General features: G+C 28.9%; 1 protein-coding gene across 1 annotated transcript in view; it reads left to right on the top strand.

The window, feature by feature from the left end:
* The first annotated feature begins 1,841 nt into the window (after window positions 1-1,841).
* The window catches only part of LOC142325238 (ecdysteroid-regulated 16 kDa protein-like), a 64,954-nt gene continuing 45,759 nt past the window's right edge, over window positions 1,842-21,036 (top strand). The window contains exon 1 of the mRNA XM_075366722.1: window positions 1,842-2,080. Within this exon, the coding sequence (XP_075222837.1) occupies window positions 1,981-2,080 (100 nt within the window). The 5' untranslated portion in view covers window positions 1,842-1,980. The remainder of the gene's footprint in view (window positions 2,081-21,036) is intronic.

The following is a 21,036-nucleotide window of genomic DNA, read 5'->3' as shown; positions in this document are numbered from 1 at the left end:
TAAAATATTATTCTTATTTTTTTAATATTTTTTAATTAGTTTTTTAATTGCGTCGATTTAGTTTTCAAATTTTCTGTAAATTTCCTTTTTTATCTTAAAACATTTTTATTATTTTCACACTTCAGACCTAATATTTTACTTAGACTTTTTCTTTCTTTTTCAGAATATTCTATAGTCCTCCTTTATTATTTAATGATGAAGTTTCCGCCACGTAAATACTTTATAATCGTGTTGTAATATGTGAATTTCGTATTGTAAGAAATCGATTTTTTATTGTAAAGATTACAGTTGATTAGTTAGAAAGACAATTCCATTCTATTTGCCCGATTTTCTTAACAAATTTTGTCTACCCATTTTTCTGGATTACTTTGTCTAGATATTTTATTTTTTCTACAACTTCAAATTTCCCGGATTTTATAAAATATTCAAATACAAAATAAAATCTTAACCTCTACCTACGATCTTAGTGGAGTATAGTAAATGGGAGTTTGTCTCCCCCCCCCCACCATTTACATTTATTTTTGGAGATAATAAAAATATTATCTCAAAAAAAAAACATAAAAATTTGAATACAGTTTTTAACTGTAAAAAACCTAAAAACATGGTAGTGGGCCTGAAAGTCGCAGATTCAAACTGGCGAGTAGAATCACGGAGGTTTGTAATGCGTATAACTATTTCGATATCACAATTATGTATGAAAGTCTGGATAAGGAACTCGATAATAGGGAAGAAAAAAAGAAAAGAATAATAGGGAAGAAAAGCAATAAAGATATTGAATTCAGTATTACGGAACAGTTCTGTAGCATGAGAAAAAAAGAGTTTTTGAGATAGCAATTGAAATTGTAGAGATTTGTCGATCTTGAATAATGGTATATTCGATTTTATTTTTAGTGCTTGGTTGAGACATTATCGACCTGAGCGATTAAGAGCTGAATTTTTTGTTGTTTTTTATTAAAAAAATTATATGGTATTAATATCTTTAAAAAAAATTTTATCGGAATTACACAACAAAATGTTACGTTTGTTTTTAATTAACGAAACTGAATAATTAATGTGCCTGCCGTCAAACTTTTCAAATATTTCATTGATTTTCGAATGATTATTTTTTCATTCAACAGAATCTAGAGTCAAATAACATAAAAATACTATACGAAAATTAAAAAAGATTTTCGAAAAATATCCAAAAATTATTACATAGAAATCTTGTTGAATATATTCTGATATGCTTTGAAGACTTACCTTTTTTCTTTCATTGAAAAATGTCATAATATCTTTAATAACATCACAATCATTTATATCTTTCAAATAAATACTCGAAATTATCTTAATATTTAGACAATATGAAAATTCGTGCTTTAATATTATTAATTTAATAATATTTTAAGAAACATTTATGACATTTATTCGTGCTTTAATATTAATAATTTAATAATATTTTAAGAAACATTTATTGACTCAAGATATTTATATAAGCCAAATGAAATTTAAATAATAATAATATAAAAAAAAATGATTTTTTTCCATAACCTATTGTTTGAGGATGTCAAAGTGGTGATAAATACGATCTTGGTAAAGTATAGTAAATGGAGAATTTGGAGATAAATTATGAAAAGAATCAGTATGTAGTACAATTATACTTTAATATTCAACGAAGTTTTAATAATTTTTGTATAAAAAAATTAAAGATGTAGCGAAAAAAGTTTAAAATGTCATCAACTAATTTGTAATGTAATTTGTATCATACTAGAAGCTACCTGTAAACAAAAAGTGGTGGTGAAACTCTCAAGGTTAATTTTAAAATGACTATAATGCTGCTATATAAAGGATTAGTATTCGCGGTAATTGAATCAGTGCACTGCATAAGTTTTCTTGACAATCACCTTCCATAGAGTACAACAAAAACCACAAGCGTATATACTCATTTTTATTTAATATTGATTTTTATTTTTAATTAATTTTAACTTACAATTACTTAACAGAATGAAATATTTTCCAAGCTTAATTAATATAACAATCTTCTCAACGCTAATTTTTAGCGTTCTTTTATTATCAAATGGAGTTTCAGTTAAACCGTGTTCAAGTGAGTAAACAGATATTAATAAATATGTATATGTGTTTGTGTGTGTGTATATATATATATATATATATATATATATATATATATATATATATATATGTGTGTGTGTGTGTGTGTGTGTATATACATATATATATATATATATGTATGTATGTATAAAATAGTATTTCTATTTTGTATAGTTTAATATATTTGAGTCTTATATTATATGATAAATTTTCGGCATGTTCAAATTTATTTCATTTGCAACAGTAGTGAACCACACCGTTTCGCACAGTAATATCTTAACAAAATTTCTGTGCTCATCATTATTAAATATGTATTAACTACGTCTCTACACAAACACTCAATTGAAACACAACGTTATATCTTTCATTTATTTCAATAAGTTAGAAATATCTTTCAGGAAACAAAAATGGGCTGTCGAATCTCTTTTTGATGCAAATGGACATTTTTTATTAGACTGATTTTAACACAACTCATTATTCTAGATAAAAATAAATTAAAATTAATAGCTAAAATTTAATAAAATTCTATTTTAATGAAACAAAAAAAAAATTATTTGCATTAAAAAGCACGATACTTCGGCTTCGTAGTAGTATTTAATCAATTTTCAAGACGTTTAAAAGATTTCCAAATTAATTCATGTAAAGGAAAGTACTCCTATTAGTTTTAAATAAATGTAATAAAATTTTTGATGAGTTTTTGAATAACGCTAATTAATTAAATCGGACTTTTCCGCATAGTAGTTTAATGAGACTTTAATTTTGAAGGTACTAATTGCGTATTTTACAAATAAAACTTTAAAATTGCTTCTTTATTTTGTACTGGTTTCATTTATTTTCAACATAGCTACATCAGTATTATTTAATAAAATTATTATATAAAAATATTATTTATATGTATTAATGTGGACTGTAACCACTTTCTTTTTTATTTATTAATTTTTCACTATAATGCTATTCAGATGGTGGAGCAATTCTGTCTTTATCTGTGATAAAAATCTATCTTTTATTATTATTATTATTATTATTAAAAAAAAATGATTTTTTTCATTAACAATTGACATCTGAAAAGTCGCTTGGAGTACTCGACCGTGGTGTGGAATAGTACACGAGTTTTTGCGTCTGATCTGGTTGAGGGTGTTCAGAATAGGTTCTTGAACTGGATGCGTTTTAAGTTTAGAGATTGTTTTGTTGGCGCTAGTAGAGAGGATATGTTGAGGCGGTTAGACCTTTCCAGGTTATCTGATAGAAGAACGTACTTTGACTTGGTTTTCTTTTATAAAGCTCTGCACAATAAACTTCCGACGCGTTACCATGTTGTCTTGTGAAACCAGGCCAGGTCAGTGAGGTCTTTTAGGCATTGGTTCCACCGTGTCTCCGATTGAGGGGTGTACCAGTGTTGCACTGGAGTTCCAGGATAAGCTAAGCTTTTGGGAAGATGAGACGACCTTCATTAAAAGTTTGATAGGGTTACGTGGCGATGGAGTATTGTCCTTGGTGTAATGCTCACTTTCATGAATTTAAAATTATTGTTGTTTTTTTAAGGATTATTGCTTATAACTTGTTTTATTTGGAATGTATTAGTAATATTATGTTTTTGTTTTTGTATGTTTTCATCTATCTGTTTTTATTATCACTCCATAGCTACCGTTTTTAAAGTTCTAATTGTTATTTTTTTGTATTTGACTGTATAATGTTATTGTTATTATTATTATTGTATTTTGAATATTGTATTTTTAATTTATATGTGGGTTGTTGACTTGTGGCTGTTCTTTTCTGATTTTATGTGATATTGTGCAACATACAAAGGTTTTGTGTAACTTTTCTGTTGCACAAACAAAGCAAATAAACAAATTATTATTATTATTATTGTTGTTGTTGCTGCTGTTGTTATTATTATTTTTTTTTTTATTAATTTTTACGGGCATCGACTACTAAGGTCATTAGCCCTCGTCACATTCTTAAAGGAAATTAGTATCACCATCAGGATCGTCATATGTAAGGGTGTAAAGGGCCCTTACATTTTATTTAAAAGCACAAACTACACAGAAACATTAAGGCACAAAAGACACGGACAAACACAACAATTACGGGGTGTAAAGGGCCCCGATGTTAAAATTTGAGATAAGGTTCTCAAAAGACCAATATTAAAAATATTAAAAAATATTATTATTATTATTATAAAATATATATTAACTACTGCAGTAAAACATATTTAACTGTACCAAACAATTTTCTTGTAACAGTATATACTTTAGGAACTTCACTATAACATATGAACATTAATTAAAATAAAATTTAAGTATATGTAGAAAGTCGAATTAAGATTTACATAGAAAATCGAGTAATATTAAAAGTACAATTCCTAAAAAAAAAATCTAACCGATGATACAATTTATTTTACTATCCATTTATTTATTGTTACGTAGTATAGTAAACGTAGTATAGTATAGTATATATATATATATATATATATATATATACTTACGTATGCTAGCAATATTATAAAACACAAATTCCTTGTATATCTGCAAGTTTTAGAATAAATAAATTATATCATAATTTATTATGATTCATGTTATAAAATACATTGTATTTTAAATACTGTAAGATTTCTTCACTAATTTCTTTTTACACAATTAAATATCTACAATCTGTTCCCTCGGAACAATGAATAGATGTGTTGAATGTCTATAACTGACAGGAGAGAAAGCCCAACAGCAATTAACTCCTTTATATTTCACTTTATTCATACTGGTACGTTGTAAAAGCTGCCGATGAATTATAATGTAATGAATTTTTTTATAGAGTGTGAAAAAATGTCATGCCTGACCGGAACTTATATCCAGAATCTCCGGGTGAAAGGCAGAGCCCTCACCACTCCTCCAAGGAGTGGTGAGGGCTTCTAATATAAAAATTAGAAATATTCACAGTACTAAAGAAAAATACTAATTTTGTTTTATAATTTACAAAATACAAATTTTCAAAATTAAATTTCTCATTAAAGATAATGATAAATTATTAATGTAATTACTGTAACGTAAAATAATACATTTTTAAGAATTTTTAGCACCGGTATTCAAAAATGAAAAAGAAATGACAAGACACGTCACAATAACTTTCATTTAAGAAATACTTATCGAAGAGGATTTTTTACATAATATATATAATAATAATAATATATATATATATATATATATATATATATTAACTACCATTTCTACTAAACCATGCAACAAATTTTTTTTTCATAACATAGCATAATACTTAACCATTCGAGAAATTACCTTATTGCGCTTCTGTGCGAATTTTAAATAAATTATCGATCCGTTAAAGAGATACCCCCACCAGTTTATTAAAAACAAAAGATTTTCTTCCACGGAACCAGTATTAGTCTGTCACAAAGTATTTAAAAATAGTTATTAAAAAATAAAACCGCTGAGTTTTCTGCATCTTTACTTCCTTGTACGAAGTAAAGGAATGTGATCGCGAAAATTTTCGGTTTTCAGATTTCAACGGAAGTATCCATTTTGACCATCCCTGAAACCATTTTGACTAGTTTCGGCGTGACGTCTGTACGAACGCATGAACGTATGTTTCTCGCATAACTCAAAACGATTAGCCGTAGGATGATGAAATTTTGGATTTAGGAATGTTGTAACATCTTGTTGTGCACCTCCCCTTTTGATAGCAATCGACTTGACCAAAAAATCCCAAATAAGTGGTACTTATTTCCATTGGTTCCAGAGTTATAGCCAAATAAAATTTAATTAATGAAATATTTTAATCTTACAAGAAGGCACATCGGCTTGAATCCGACTTCATAACATTTTTTTTTTTTAACTTTTTTTTAAAATTTAAATATATTGATTTATTAATAATTATTAACCTCTGATTGTAAAAAACGTTTTACAATAAATATTAATTCTATAATAACAACAAAAAAGTTTGAAAAAATCAGAAGTTATTAGAAAAATAAAATTTTATGATGTACTTTTCATTTTAATTTAATAATTTTTAGAGAGGCTAATAATTACTAATAAATCAGTATATTTAAATTAAAAAGAAAAGTTAAAAAAATATATATATGTAGACGGATTCGAACCGATGTGTGCATGATTACGGATCCGACACGTTCTCACTTACACTACTTACTACTTAACAAAATTACTACTTCAGCGACGTGAAACAAAATTAATATATAAATGAAAATAAAATGCTGATACGGACTCCATAAAAAAATCTGGTAAAATGTGGTGTCCACCACAATACAATTGCGTAACTGTCCGCTTTATTAAAGAATTGGAGGATCGTATCTCACTTTCAAATGAAATAAGTTTAAATGAAGAGCAAAAGAAAATCTGTATATATAATTTAATAGGCGTACAAGGAAGTCATGCGGTGTCCACATAAGTTTTTTAACGTGTACAAATAATCTTTGCTCAAACAATTTCCACTAATTTTTGTATATTTTTTTCTTAGTTAATTTTTTAAATATTTTTGTACTTTTCTTAATTTGTTAACTTATTATTCTATATATTTAGAACTTTTACGCAATAATATGGGCTTCAACTCCTTTAAATATATATATATATATATATATATATATATATATATATATATATATATATGTTATAGGAGAAATATACGGTTTCATCTTTAGTGGGGGGGGGGTGGTAAAAAATGTATTACAAAACATAATTTTTTGTCTTTTATTGTATACAGAAGGGATAATTTGAAAATTGTTACGTAGGAGAATATTTCACGATATAAACTATACTTTAATCATGGTTTACCATTAACTTCCCATGCAAATTACATCAATGGGTACAGATGTGATGACCAATAAACTTTAATCATAAAAATACTGCAAAATCTATCAAATAGACTTATTACTTAACTCTTGCTCCCAAACTAAAACAAATAAGACAGTATTGTGATAAATACGAAAACAGAAGTTTAACTTTATTTTTTCAGTAATAATTAATTTTTATAAATATCTATTTTACGCTATTGCGAGTCAATCTGACTTTCATTATAGAAGGGTCCTGGAGCGCCTTCATTATACTGACAACACTGAATTTTTAACTCGCATTCAAAGATATAAATAAGTTTAAAAAAGAACGTTTGGAATATCGAAATAAGTAATTTTGTTAATCGATAACAGAAAATAATTAATTTCAGTATTTAGTTAGCTCAAGGGAGAGAAAGAGTATATTAAAAATTTATGGAATGAATGGAATAGCGGGTCGTTTACACAATTAAATAAATATAAAAATATAAATTAAATTAAATTTAATCCTACATATTTAATAATCGTAGATACACCAATTCAAAAAACGAGAGTAAATTTTAACTATATTTTATCATCGATTTTCTCATTATTTGCTTAGCTTTAATAAAATTTATTTTCTATTTTTTTATCTATATACAACACAATATAACATATATTTTATTAATACAATTTTTTTATTTATAAAATAATTTTATTTCTAATGATTCTTGAGCATCTCACATTCCACACTTCAGGAATAAACACCTATAATTATCTTTGGATTATTGACACAACTACTGACTCGGTCTTCTCACAAATGAGTCCAATAACTGTCAGGAAATCCGCATTAAAAATACCTAAATGGTGTTGCTACAATAGTTTTGTTTCAATTTTTATTTGCTTTGATGATTTACTCCTTGATACATTTAGCTAAAATGTATCCTTAGTAAGTTCATTACGAAAAAAAGTATTTCTTTTCAAGAACACCCGAATGAGATGGATCTATATATTTATATTATCCTCTTTAAAAGTCGAAAGAAACTTTTGACTTTTCAGTGCAACAGAGAAATATACTGAAAACATTATTAAAGTATCGCTCTAAGAAAAGACGGCAACGACTGCAAACATACTACTAAGTTTGATAAACTATAAGGTGAAGTCACATAAGAGACTTCAACATGAACATGAAAAAATTAAACTTAGTAATACACAATATGCCGGCTATAGATTTTTACTACGTATAAGGAGCACAATACTGCTTTTATTCCTAAAATTAGCAAATTAACGTACTGAAAACAGTATTCCAGTGAGTTGTGTCTAAAACAAGATGTCGACGACTTTTTTTAATGCTGTTTAATCCTTCATTCCAGTCATTTTTTAATTTTTTTCGGTTTTTAACGATATGAAAAGGTTTATTTTGAACGGATCCTTTCAACAGCATAAGACCGGTTTTTTTATTACAAATATATCGAAAAAACATAAATCCTTCAACTTTTATCCTGTCGGTTTCGACAACATATTTATTTTCTTATTTTGTTGAAGTCGTTTGCAATGCCAACAAGTATTAGAAGATCTCAGCCTTCTATTCTGTTATTATTAACCTACTTTCTTGAGTTATTATGCAAAATATTAGCAATTTTTTTTTTTTAATAATAAAATATATTATTTGCCATTTTTTAATCTAGGATTCACATAGGTTTGGGTTATTTATTGAAAAATAATTTAAATCTTCGATGACTTTTCAAGAATACCCCAATTTAAATAATTTTTTTTTTCTTATTTATAAGATATAATTGTGTTTGATTTCTTTTTTATCAGATAAATTTAACAAACTGATGACCGTTTTTAGTTTTTTTTTGCATATTGACTTTGATGGTTTTATTTTTTTATGACTGATTTTTTTTCTTACAAACGATTTTCAACAAATTTTCGTAAATATGCAACTTGAGAATTAGAAATTACTTCATATCGTACAGTAAAAGTACTATTATTAGTCAAGTTGGTCAATTTTTTAAATTAATATTACTATGTAAAAAAAAATTAGAAATCATTAATTCATTTTTAAACCCAAATTTAAAGAATTAATGCGGTGTATTATTAGCAATTATCCATAAATTATAAACCGCATTCGACGTAGTAAAATTCATCTTATGCAAATCTTAGGGAATGTATTCTTAAATAAATCGGAGTATAGATTTTTTGTAGTGCTTTATGACGGTTGATTTTTTTTTTTACTTCATTTGATATATATAAACTTTTTTAAACCGATTCTTAATAAATTAGAAAAATGCAAAATCAGGGAAAGTCCTAAGTTTCAGTCATTCTCAATATACTAACACGGAAGCCAAAAAGCCTTTTCAATTTTTTTAATGATATTTTAAGATGAATAATAGTCCTTTTGAGGTACTGTTCTTTGAAAATGTTTTCCATTTTAATTGCTTGAACTCCTTTGTCCTTCTAATATATTATTTGCAACCGGTTCTTAATTTGAATGTTGAATAAAGTGAATAGAATCATAGAATTCTATTAAATTATTAAACTGAAGGCTGGTGGGCTTTACTGGTAAAGTAGTTAAATGCATTCAAATATCGTGAAAGTATCAAATGCTATCATTACAACTTCCAGTTCTATTTTAATCGATTTACAGATCAGTACCATTTATTTATATTTAAGTCGTTTTACAGTTCGTATGACAGGATTTAAAACTGTTTTATAAAGAAACTGAACCAACCACCACGAAAAGTTAGGTAGCTTGCTCTAGCAACAGTAACAGCTTGCATTTTAAATTATATACGTACCTCTTCTTTCATATTTCCTGAATTTAGAGAAATGTCCCGATATCCTGAAAGCATTTTTTTTTAAATTCTTTATCTCAATTAATACTTAAATTTATACATAACCGAATATCCGTTTTTCTTAAACTGATCAAGAAATAGAGCCTAACAATTATTTAGCCATTAAAGTTAATATTATTTTAAATAATTTTATTCTTAATATAAACGATATATATTCTTCTACTTGAAAAGAAAAACTATCAAGCATGAAGAAACTCGATCCAGATATTAAAAAAATACTTTCACCAAACATTTTTCTTATTTTCCGGAAATGAAATGCTTTAAATGGACTCTTCTAACAATCCAAATGAATGGAAGATATTTCAACAGTTAAATTCATATTAATAGAATTGAAGTTGTTATTGATCATAATATTCTGTTTTAATAAATCAGATGGGAGTTGACACTGGTAATAGACAAGTAGAAATACTATTCTTTAAAAATAAGCCTATTTCTTATCAAAATTCATTTACATTAATATAATTATCTCTGTATTCCACTGATGCTTTAGTGAAGGAATCTTTTCAATTGGCTGTTGGAACAGTAAAAATCAAGATTGTCCAATAAAAATACTGTCCGCTGTGTTGTCTATAGAACACTAGTTTGTTGGATATTTGTAAATTTTATCTGGAAGGTAAACAATTATCAAAAAATCTGATGTGGACACCACATGACTTCCTTATACGCCTATTAAATTACATATACGCATTTTTAAAAGTACATAAAATTTTATTTCACTAATAACTTCTGATTTTTTAAATTTTTTTCTTTTTTTATTAAATGATTATTTAGGGTAATATTTTTACAATCGGAGGATAATAATTATTAATAAATCAATATTAAACTTTAAAAAAAGTTTAAAAAAAAGGAGATGAATTCTTATGGTGCCCTTATAAGACCCAAATATTTCATTAATTAAAATTCAATTTGGCTATAACTCTGGAACCAATGAAAATAAGTACCTCTTATGATGTGTCGTTGAAAAGCTTTCAATGTGGGCTTATTACTTCAGTTAAGAGAAAGTCCAAAATCCATTTTTTTTTGGATTTTACTTCGTATAAGGAAGTAAAAATAATACACCCGACTGAAAAATTCGAATTTCCGTAAATATGTTTTTTTGATGATTTATATACTTTTATTACTTATGTTACTTTGTATACCTTATGTATACTTTTATTAACAGTATGATTTATTCAATTTTTTTTAACATGGTTATTGCAGTATTTTTTCGAAAATAACAATTAAACGTATTTCCTCATTTTATAATATTTTCGCGTGTTTCGCGGCTCGATCAGGATATTGAGAGATTGTCAATTTTGAATTTTATATAACTACAGTTTATTGGTTTAAAATGTTCATAATTACAATCACACAAATTAATAACAATGCTGATAAATACAATAATAATAAGTGACGATTAATAAACACAAATATTAATATAGTAATCACAACCACAATAATAATTAGGATAATAGTAGTAAACGATAATAATATTACATATCATTAATAAAAAATCAAATAATTAATACATAAAATGGTACATGACATAATAGATAGCATAATCAAAACAGTAAATATGACATAAAAACAGAGCGTAATCAACAAAGAATAACAACCAAGATATTACACATCAAATAGTGATAAATGTCATTAATAAATAATAAATAATAAATACAGATTACACATAAGTCGGAGTTCAAAATAAATAATTGTTCGGAATTTGTTCCAGGTAGATAAATGTAAAACTAGAATTCAGACCCATTAACAAAAGAACCGCTAGTCTTAAACTTTTTTAACCACTAGTCTTGTATTAAAAAACAATCGTATAGTGTTCACTTGCAAATATCTTTGCTATCTACCCTAACAGTTTAGAATGAAGTCTATTGCATTATTTCTTTCACTTAAACACTTATAGTTTTACTGTAACTCTCCGATAGTATTTCTTGTTTACTGGAATTACTCGTGACATCATCTTACTCGTATCGAACTGGGTTCAAGACTCTCCTCGCTGGACTGACGTCTCGCAGACTCACCTCACTAGACTGTTCCTCAGACCTCCGCCTAACCCACACGACTCGCAGCCTCACCACTGACCTAGTAACTCGTATAAGTAGCTGGACTGACCTAGTAACGTCTCACAGAACAGAACTTGCGGGACCGACGCCGTAACGCCTCGCAAACTGGTTCTAATAGTACTCTGCTAACACACAACTCGCAGCCTCTCCTAGCTGGACTGATGTAGTAACGTCTGGCAGAACAGAACTGATTTTTAGCTGGCCTTCAAGTTATTTATATTGCTAGCCTCTTTACCTGCCAGACCGGACCCATGTCGAAGGGTGAGAACAGTCGACCGATGCTTTTGTTCCCATGAGTTCCAAACCTGGTCTCTTCTCAAACAGATGTTTATTGTGTGTTAGCAGGCAGTCTAACAAAAGACGATTATGTCGATTATAAAAAATAATAAAAATGGAGCACCCCAAAAAGGGTGCTCCATTTTGTCCCTTTCTGGATTCCTCCAATTATTTATTATACTTTATATTACTTTCATGATAATTGGTAGGAACCCTGTCACTCAGGCCCGCTATATCGATCTTGTTACAATGTGTGTATTTTTATTGTATTATATTAAAAAAAAAATTTATTTATGGAATAAATGTTTTACGTTTGTCTGTATAAACTTTACAGTTCTATTAGTTTTTGAAATGAAATTTACCGATCAGTAAAACAAAGATCAACACTACAGAGATGATCAAAACAGTCATCCTATTTGGATTGGACGACTGACAATAAAATGTCAGTATTAAATATAAAACATTAACTTCAAGTGAAAAAGTAATAGCAGTGATTAAAATAAATGAAAAACCTCTTTAAAATTATTAAATGGTAATTGCCTCAAATTCAAACTTCTTTCTCCACGACTTTTGTGAAGATATTTAACAGCAATTTCTTCTGTAAAGTTACCGGTAGCACTGATATTACAGGCGCCCCTGTTTTTAATTGCACAGTGTTACTAGTAACTCTACTGAAGAAGATGTTCCCAGTTACTTTTGAAAGTTCTTTGGATGAAAAAATTTGATATTTTGAAAAGTGACTTGCTTGATATTTAATAATTTTAAAATTTAATCACACCATTAAAACATTTTCTCATTTAAGATCACACTGCAGCAAAAAGTCTGATAAACATCCAAAAAAAGAGATAAATAATTTGTGAATTGTCAAACAGAAAATATATCACAAACAATTTCCAATACATAATTAAGAAGTTAGCTGTGCCTTTTGGGAGCGGTTTACAAGTATGTGAACGAGATGCCTACCTTAAGGTCACTTAAGCGAGCTCAGACTTTTCCTACTGGCAAACACATTTGGAAAATTGAATTGAAAATCTTGAGCATCAATTGCAGATGTAGGAAGAAAAACTATAAAATAAAATTATATAATTGGAAACCGATAACTTTTAAGATTTCTGACCAAAACTTATGGAATCACTTCATAATCAAACAAGTGTAGGTACCCTATTACAGAACAACAGTTTCTATCAAACTTTAATTATCAATTCTCAAAAATAACGAATATTCGACAGCATGCTTATAAGTGAATGAAAAGAGAGAAATTTTTGCTATCTCCTTCTTCACTGAATACTTTTGCATATTGACAACTCAAACACTCTAAAATACTGTTGTAATCAGCCCTACTGATAATACTTTAAGACTGTTCACCGCAGGAAAATGGCTGTAAAACAAATATCATTACTCTTAGAGAAAACAATTCTGTTCAGGACCACTTGCACCTCAAATGTAATGCTTTAAATGAATCCATAGAAAATAATGCAAATGTTTCCTTTAAATTTGTAATATATTTTTCCCATACTTATTATAATAATTAATAGTATTTATTTTTTATTCTTTTTAAATAACAACAGCTACTTTAACCTAATGGCAGTTTATCTTGGGGAAAATGAATTCTTTTAGTGTTTATGAAAAAATATTAAACCTGATTGGGATTCAAGCCCAGAACCTTCTGGATGAAATGCAGAGACACTGCTATTCGCATGATAACATTTTGACATGTACAAATACCCTTGAAAAATTATTAAGTATTATTCAAACATTAATCAAAACCTGATTACTAACAATAAAAAATTATACTGAATGTAAGAGATACAAAACTTACTAAAATTTGATTATGTGATTACATACGAAGATACAAATTTGAATAGTAAAGTAGGCTTAATAAATAATAGTCCTTCCTACTGGAAGTAACTAACTAATAATGCTGCAATATTCAGGCATCACCTACCAAAACTGATTTAATTAAAAAATCAAGTGCTGCACTTCTATTATAATGAATAACTTGAAAAATGATAGATGGTTATTATAATATTATTAACACTAAATATAAAAGGCCTTGATTAATAAATTTAGCGCATGATTTTATTTCAAAGTATCTTTTGTAATATTAATATATAGCTATTGGCAATGAACTACAATGAATCTTTTGATCCATTCTACACACCTGAAACAGAATATGATTAATTTTTAATATCCATATTAAAAAATTGAACCCATTTTTTTTAAATCTAGAGATTAGTAAATACTTAAATTAGCCTACATTAATGGGAATTTTTCGTATCCTTCAGAATTCATAGCAATTTTATACAACATACAATATATTACCAACACTGGTTAAAATAATAAAAAATACACTTAGGAACTATTCAAAAAAGTAAAACTAAAATTAGATTCAAATTGTAATAATTTAACATTCAGTCATCTCTTTTAATTAAATGGAATTAGGAAAAAATATAAATATAATAACATAACAAAAAAATTCAATTTAAAAAAGCTGTAAAGCAAAATAAACACTTCTTTTTTCTTTCTCATTTTTCTTTACTCCTGTAATAAATAATAGGACAAGGTAATAATGTATCAAAAGGATAGCAAATAAAAAAATCAATTATCATACAGATTATCATATTTTCACAAAATTAAAAAAAAATCAAATGTTTAAAAGTGTATCAGATTGTAACATACAAAATTTTTGAGACAGTTTCTTTCCCATCTTGTATAGTAGAGCTATAGCTTTAGAAGGGAAAGTATTGTAATCGGTATAATTTGGGCGTATGCAGTTTTCACCGGATCTTTATATTTTGACACCTAAGGAACTCAAAAAACCCAAAAACTGGATGGAAATTTTCCAGATATTCGAATGTACTTCTGGTGTTGCCCTCTACATCACCGTATATCTCCAGAACTACTTGACTAATTTTAACCAAACTTGGTCAGATTACTTCTATATATGGGACACTGATGTCAATAAATTTTCAACTTAAATGCTCGTGTGAGTGAGGCTGTAGAGCAAGGTCACCCGCAGTATCTCGAGATTTCACCTAATTAAGGTTTTATTTTTCAAGGCACATTTGTTAACAATTCAAAAATAAATAGTATTTCCAAAAAAAATTTGCAAATTGCACCCCCCCCCCCCAAAATAAACTAGTTCTAAATAACTAACTAAGTAATAACTACTAGTAATAAATAACTAACTAGCTCTAAATAAACTAGTGTCGGTTAATAATATTATCTGTTAATAAATTGAAAGTGATGGCTTTAAAGGGTAAGAAACCTACTGATCAAAAATTGTATTAAAAATGAACAATTTAGCCCTTTAAAATACCTAGGTTGTTACCTATTATATGATGGAAATGACATTAAAATTAAAACTAATCTAAATTTTAAGATCTAAGCTCTATACAGACTGCCGAGATGTCTTTTCAGCAGAGTGTCAAGGGCATGTTCGACTGGATAGAATTAAAATGAAGATGTTCGAAAACATTTAAACATAGTTTCTATCACATCAAGCTTTTGGTTGCAGACAGAAATGGCTAGAATATTGGTTAAGAATGGAGGATATTAGAATACGTAAACAAGTCTTAAACTACACACTGGTTGGAAGAAGATCAAGAAAACACCCAATGGAGGAATGAACAGGTCTATGAACTAAACCAGAGAGGAATGATGATGAAATAATTAATATCAGGATATTGAGATATTGACGATTGAAAATGTTTATATAATTACAATTTATTATTTTAGGAACATAAATAAAATAAGATAACTCAATAATAATCAATGGAAGGTTGTAGATAAAATTAGTGGGGGTGCTGCTCCAGAAAATGTTTTCTGGGACTTTTTAAGGCCATGGTTAAAGTATTCTGTAAAATAAAAGAACCGAAAAAAAATGAATCAAATAGAATAGCTGGAAGCAGGATAATAATCTAATTCTACACTTTATCACATTCAAGAATATGGTGCACAGCTTTAAGCACATTGTGCTTAAAAACCATATTCAGTTTAACCGAATAAATAATAAAATGTTACTACAGATAATATTTTTCAGTATTATTAGATAATAACTTAATAAAATGTTGGTGTAAAAACACTATAGTCCAATGGTGCTTAATTTAAATTTCTATGTACACAAAAACAAATACATAATTAGTTTTTATTAATTACCTTCTCTTTCGCTCTTCAAGCGTATTTTTGGACAGATTTGGCAAACAATGAACCCTTGTTTTCCGCCATCTGATCACTATTGAAAAAAAAACTAATCCACTTTCATATTCCTTCCACCGACTAAACTAAAAAAGGGAACGAACAAGGAACGTTCCACACACACGCAGAGTAAAAAAAACTACCTCCTACCATCACGCCAAGGTCGGCACTGCGGGAGCGACAGTTCTGTCTCTCCCTCGCATCCTCGCGTGCAGCTTCCTATGTGCTCGTGCGCACATAGGGATGGCTACTGACATCAAGCTTAAGGATTATATATTGTACAAGTATAAAGAAAGAATTAAAGAAAAAAGGACTCATTATGTTAAATGTTATCGATAATATCAAGTAGAAATAGGCGGTGCTGCAGTTCCACAGTGCCTTTACGCAAGCCGCCACGGATAATAATAATAATGACAATAGTAATAATAATAACAATAATAATAATAATAAACGATAATATTAAAAAAATAATAACAATAGTTATCACAACAACAATAATAACAATAAATGTCAATAATAATAAACAGTGATTACATACAAAACAGAATTTAAAGTAATCGTCAGGATTTATTCACAGATAGTTAAATACTGAAAACCAAATTTCAGTCCCCTTGACAAAACACATTAGCATAACCTCTAATCTTGTATTAACAATAGTATAATAGATAAGACAAGTATAAAGTTTTTTTTACTCCAAATACCTTCGCTGTTCACAAATAAAACTACCCTAACAATTTATGAATGAAATTTAGTACATTATCTCTTTTACTTATAGTCTAACAGTAACTCACTGAACCATTTCTTGTTTTCATGTACTGTTCACACTGAAATTACTTGTGACATCACCTTAATCGCGTCGAACTTGAACACACTAGAAATTCGCACCTTCACTGACCTCCTCGCAGACTACTCTCGCTTCAAACTCGCATAATAGGTCCACTCTCGCATAACTTCATCTTAGCACTCACTCACAGACTGACTGTCAACTGGTCTTACCTGGAATATTTATACTCCTGTCCTCTTTACTTGCCAGACCGGACCCAATTCGAAGCGTGAGAATGATCGTCCGCCTTCACATTTTCCATGAAGTTTCTACCCTGGTCGGTAACTCTTCTCACGGAACAACATCTGTTTAGGTGTGTCAGCGGGCAGTATTACAAAGGATGATTGTGAAACGGATCTGTTAGCTTTACTAAAAGGGTTTCTTTTAGCCCCATTCTGGATTCCTCCCTATATTTTCTACTACTTTCTTCTTAATTGGCAGGAATCCGTTACTCAGTTCCATTATACCGGTCTTGTTAGAATATAATTGTATATTATGGCACTGTTATCCGATGAATTTTAATAGATTCTAAAACCATTCATAGGCATTGTAGTGATTTGATAAAGAATAAAATTAAAATAAATATAGTATACTTTCTTACAATTACTAGTATATATTTTATTTCCCAAACCAAACAACAGATTCTAATAAAATATATTTCTCAATTTAATATATTACATAAAAATTTGAATAGTATGACGAAACAAAAATTACTTATTAATACACTAATATTAAATAAAAGATACTGTTATACCTTTCGTTGCAGAGAGATTGTTTAATTTGTATTAGACCAGCGTTTCTCAACTTGGGTTGGTGACCCCCACGGTGGTTGCACTGATGTGAAAGATCGCGTAATTAGCTTACAACTTTACACGAATAATTTACAACAATGAGATCATTTTATGAGAAAAAAATCACTTATTATAAACATTTTTCTAACACTTATAAATATATATATAAAGAAAATAAATCAATTAGATGGTTGCGTTTGTTTTCAATTAAAATGTTTCTCCATACGTAGATCTACGTTAAAAATAAACAAAAGTAAATCGTTTTCAAGTGATAAAATTCCTATGTTTAGTTTTTAGCGCAAAAATAGACGAAAACCCCTTTTCACAAAGATAAGACGTGGCGAAAGGGATTAATATTTTCAATACTTCTGTGACTAAATTTCCATACTCACTTCGACGAGCAAGCCAAAACGTATCTAAATCTTTAGATGTGAGTTATAGTTTTAACGTTTTATCGGCAGACATTTCGATGAGCTGGTAGTGAATTTCAACTGACAACTTAGCAGCTGCAACAATGTTTTCACTAATGGATTCAGTGCCCATCTCTTCGAGAAATCGTTTTTATCTTCCGGGAAATATTCCACCGACTGAAATTTTAACTCACGCATATGCATCTTCATGCTATCCCAACTTTTCTCAATATAATCTGAAGTGAATGGAAACATCAAAATTTCTGCTTTGAAGGCGGATAATCCAGATATCAAGCTTCTTAATGAAAGCATGAACTTTGTCTATCATTGAGTGGTTTTATCACGTCCTTGTAGATTCACGTTCGATTCTTTTAAATGCAAACATACATCAGCTAAGTAAGCCAACGGTAGTATATACTCATTCTTCTGTAAAAACATTGGGGCGTTTGTTTATCCTCGAAAAATATTATTAATTCATCTCGCAACTCCAATACCCGGGTTAACACTTTCCCCCGCGACGACCATCTAACTTCTGTATGAAAAAGAAGAGATTTTTTCTTTTCGCCCATTTCATCGCATAGTTTAGCAAACAGCCTATTCTGTAATGGTCGACTATTAATAAAATTAACGATATTTACAGCTTTACAAAGAATTTGTTTGAGATTTTCCGGCATATTTTTTTTGTGGAAGAGCAAGTCTATGAAGGAAATAGTGTGTCCATTCCATCCTTGGTATATGACGATCTTTTAATTATTTTCAGGAACGCACTGTTCTTTCTTGTATCGCCTTTGTACCATCACTATATACTGCAATATATTTTGTCCAATCTCTGTTACAGTTTTTAGTAGCTTCATAAAAAACATCAAAAAGACATTGTCCTTATACATGGACCAGGTATTGATTTGCAAAACAACATATTTTTTTTTATTGATCTGTTCCTGTCGACTTCACATCTCACAAAACATAAGAACTGAGAAATGTTTGCTACATATGTTAATTCATCAAATTGAATACTAAAAAATTCACTTGAACTCATTTACTGAATTATCTGATGTCGTCGGCCATGTCATCAAATCACCTTGATACTGTGTCGTTAAAAAGCGGAATTTTTTTTTGTCAATTTTTTTGCTTCTTCTAAACCTATTAAAACACAGACAAATGTCAGTTGCAACAGGAAATATTAGGTTTTCTGGGACTGTACGGGGTTTGGACATCTTGGCTACTGTTAATGCAACGAGATAAGATGTTTCAAGCGCACGTTATCAATGTGGCTGATTTAGAAATGAATCGTTTGTTTTGAAAACTGCACAAGTTTAGTTTTCTTCAATTTTGAGATATTATCATTTTCCTTCTTAACTTTAAGTAGCACATGTTTTAACTGAAAACTGCATTACTCCCATTGCCCTTTATGTAATAAAATGAATGAAAATGATATTGATTGTTTTTAAAAACAAAACTAGTAGAGGAGTTACGTAGTTTTCAAAACTAACACTAGGTTAGTGATACTATTCTTCATGAGAGTGGGCTAGCAGTTGTTTTTATTTTATTGCAATATTTCTTTTGTTATTTTTGTGAAGAAAATTATTGTTTTTATTAAATAATACTGAGTTCTGTTCAAAAAAGTGATAGTGATATTAATGATGAGCTTTCAACATCTACAGCTAAGAAGAGAGGACAAAGTAACATTAATAAACAAACTTTAATAAGAATAGTTAACGTTAAGGAGATAGCATATGTAAGTCATGTTGGAAAAAGCGTTCAAGAGAGAAAGACAGATAATAACTGTAGGTGTCCTTTGAAATGTTTCAGTAAATTTCATAATAACGAAAAAGCACAAATAATAGCTAAGTTAAATAATATGCAATCAAAAGATATTCAACATACGTTTCTCCAAGGACTGATGTCCAACAACAATAGTTTGTTGTTAAACGTTATAGACTTCATACTGACAAACCAAAATCTTGTGATATTTCTTATAAATATTTTGAAATACATCAACAGGGCAAGTGGAAATATATAAAACAGCGTTTATAAACTTACATGGTATAATAGCTGGTAGAGTTGGGCGCATTTATGAACTACTTGTGCTTGGTAAAACCCTTTAGATGGAAAAAGTAAACAGGAGAGAAGTCGGGGCACTTTGGGCGGTAGTATTTATGACAAAGTTATTGAGCACATTCTAAGTTTTGATGTTAAAAAATCCCATTATTCAAGTAAAATTTATGAGTATCTAAATGCTAACTTAAATTTGAAAATAATGCACAATCTTTTTAAACAACAGTATCCAGATATACGACGTGTGTGAGAAAAGTAATGAGACTGACTTTCTACTTACCAACGTTTTCATTTTTTTCAAACAATATTATCTCCTTCAAAGTATCTCCTTGGGCAGCTATAAAACGGCGGAGTCGTTGTTCCCACTCCTAGTAGCAGCGCTGAAAGGCGTAAACTGGTAGGGCTTTTAACTGGTCGGTCACAGTCTTTTGAATGTTCTTCAGAGTTCCAAAAAGACTTTCTTTTAAGACATGTTTCAATTTCGAGAAAAAGAAAAAGTCACAAGGACTCAAATCTGGTGAATAAGGGGGTTGAGGAACCGTAGGAATGCGTTTTGAAGTCAAAAATTTCCTGATTGAAATGGCTGTATGACACGGGGCAATTTCATGATGAAACCTCCACTTGTCTGCAATGTCTGATCTCACGCAAATCACTCTTTTCCTGAACCTTTCAAGGATACCTTTGTAAAACACTTGTTTGACAGTTTGTGCTTGAGGAAC

This window comes from Lycorma delicatula, chromosome 5 (genome assembly GCF_047948215.1).
Source record: "Lycorma delicatula isolate Av1 chromosome 5, ASM4794821v1, whole genome shotgun sequence".
Lineage (NCBI taxonomy): Eukaryota > Metazoa > Arthropoda > Insecta > Hemiptera > Fulgoridae > Lycorma > Lycorma delicatula.
The sequence above is the reverse complement of the archived record's forward strand: the minus strand, read 5'-3'. Positions and strand labels throughout refer to the sequence as shown.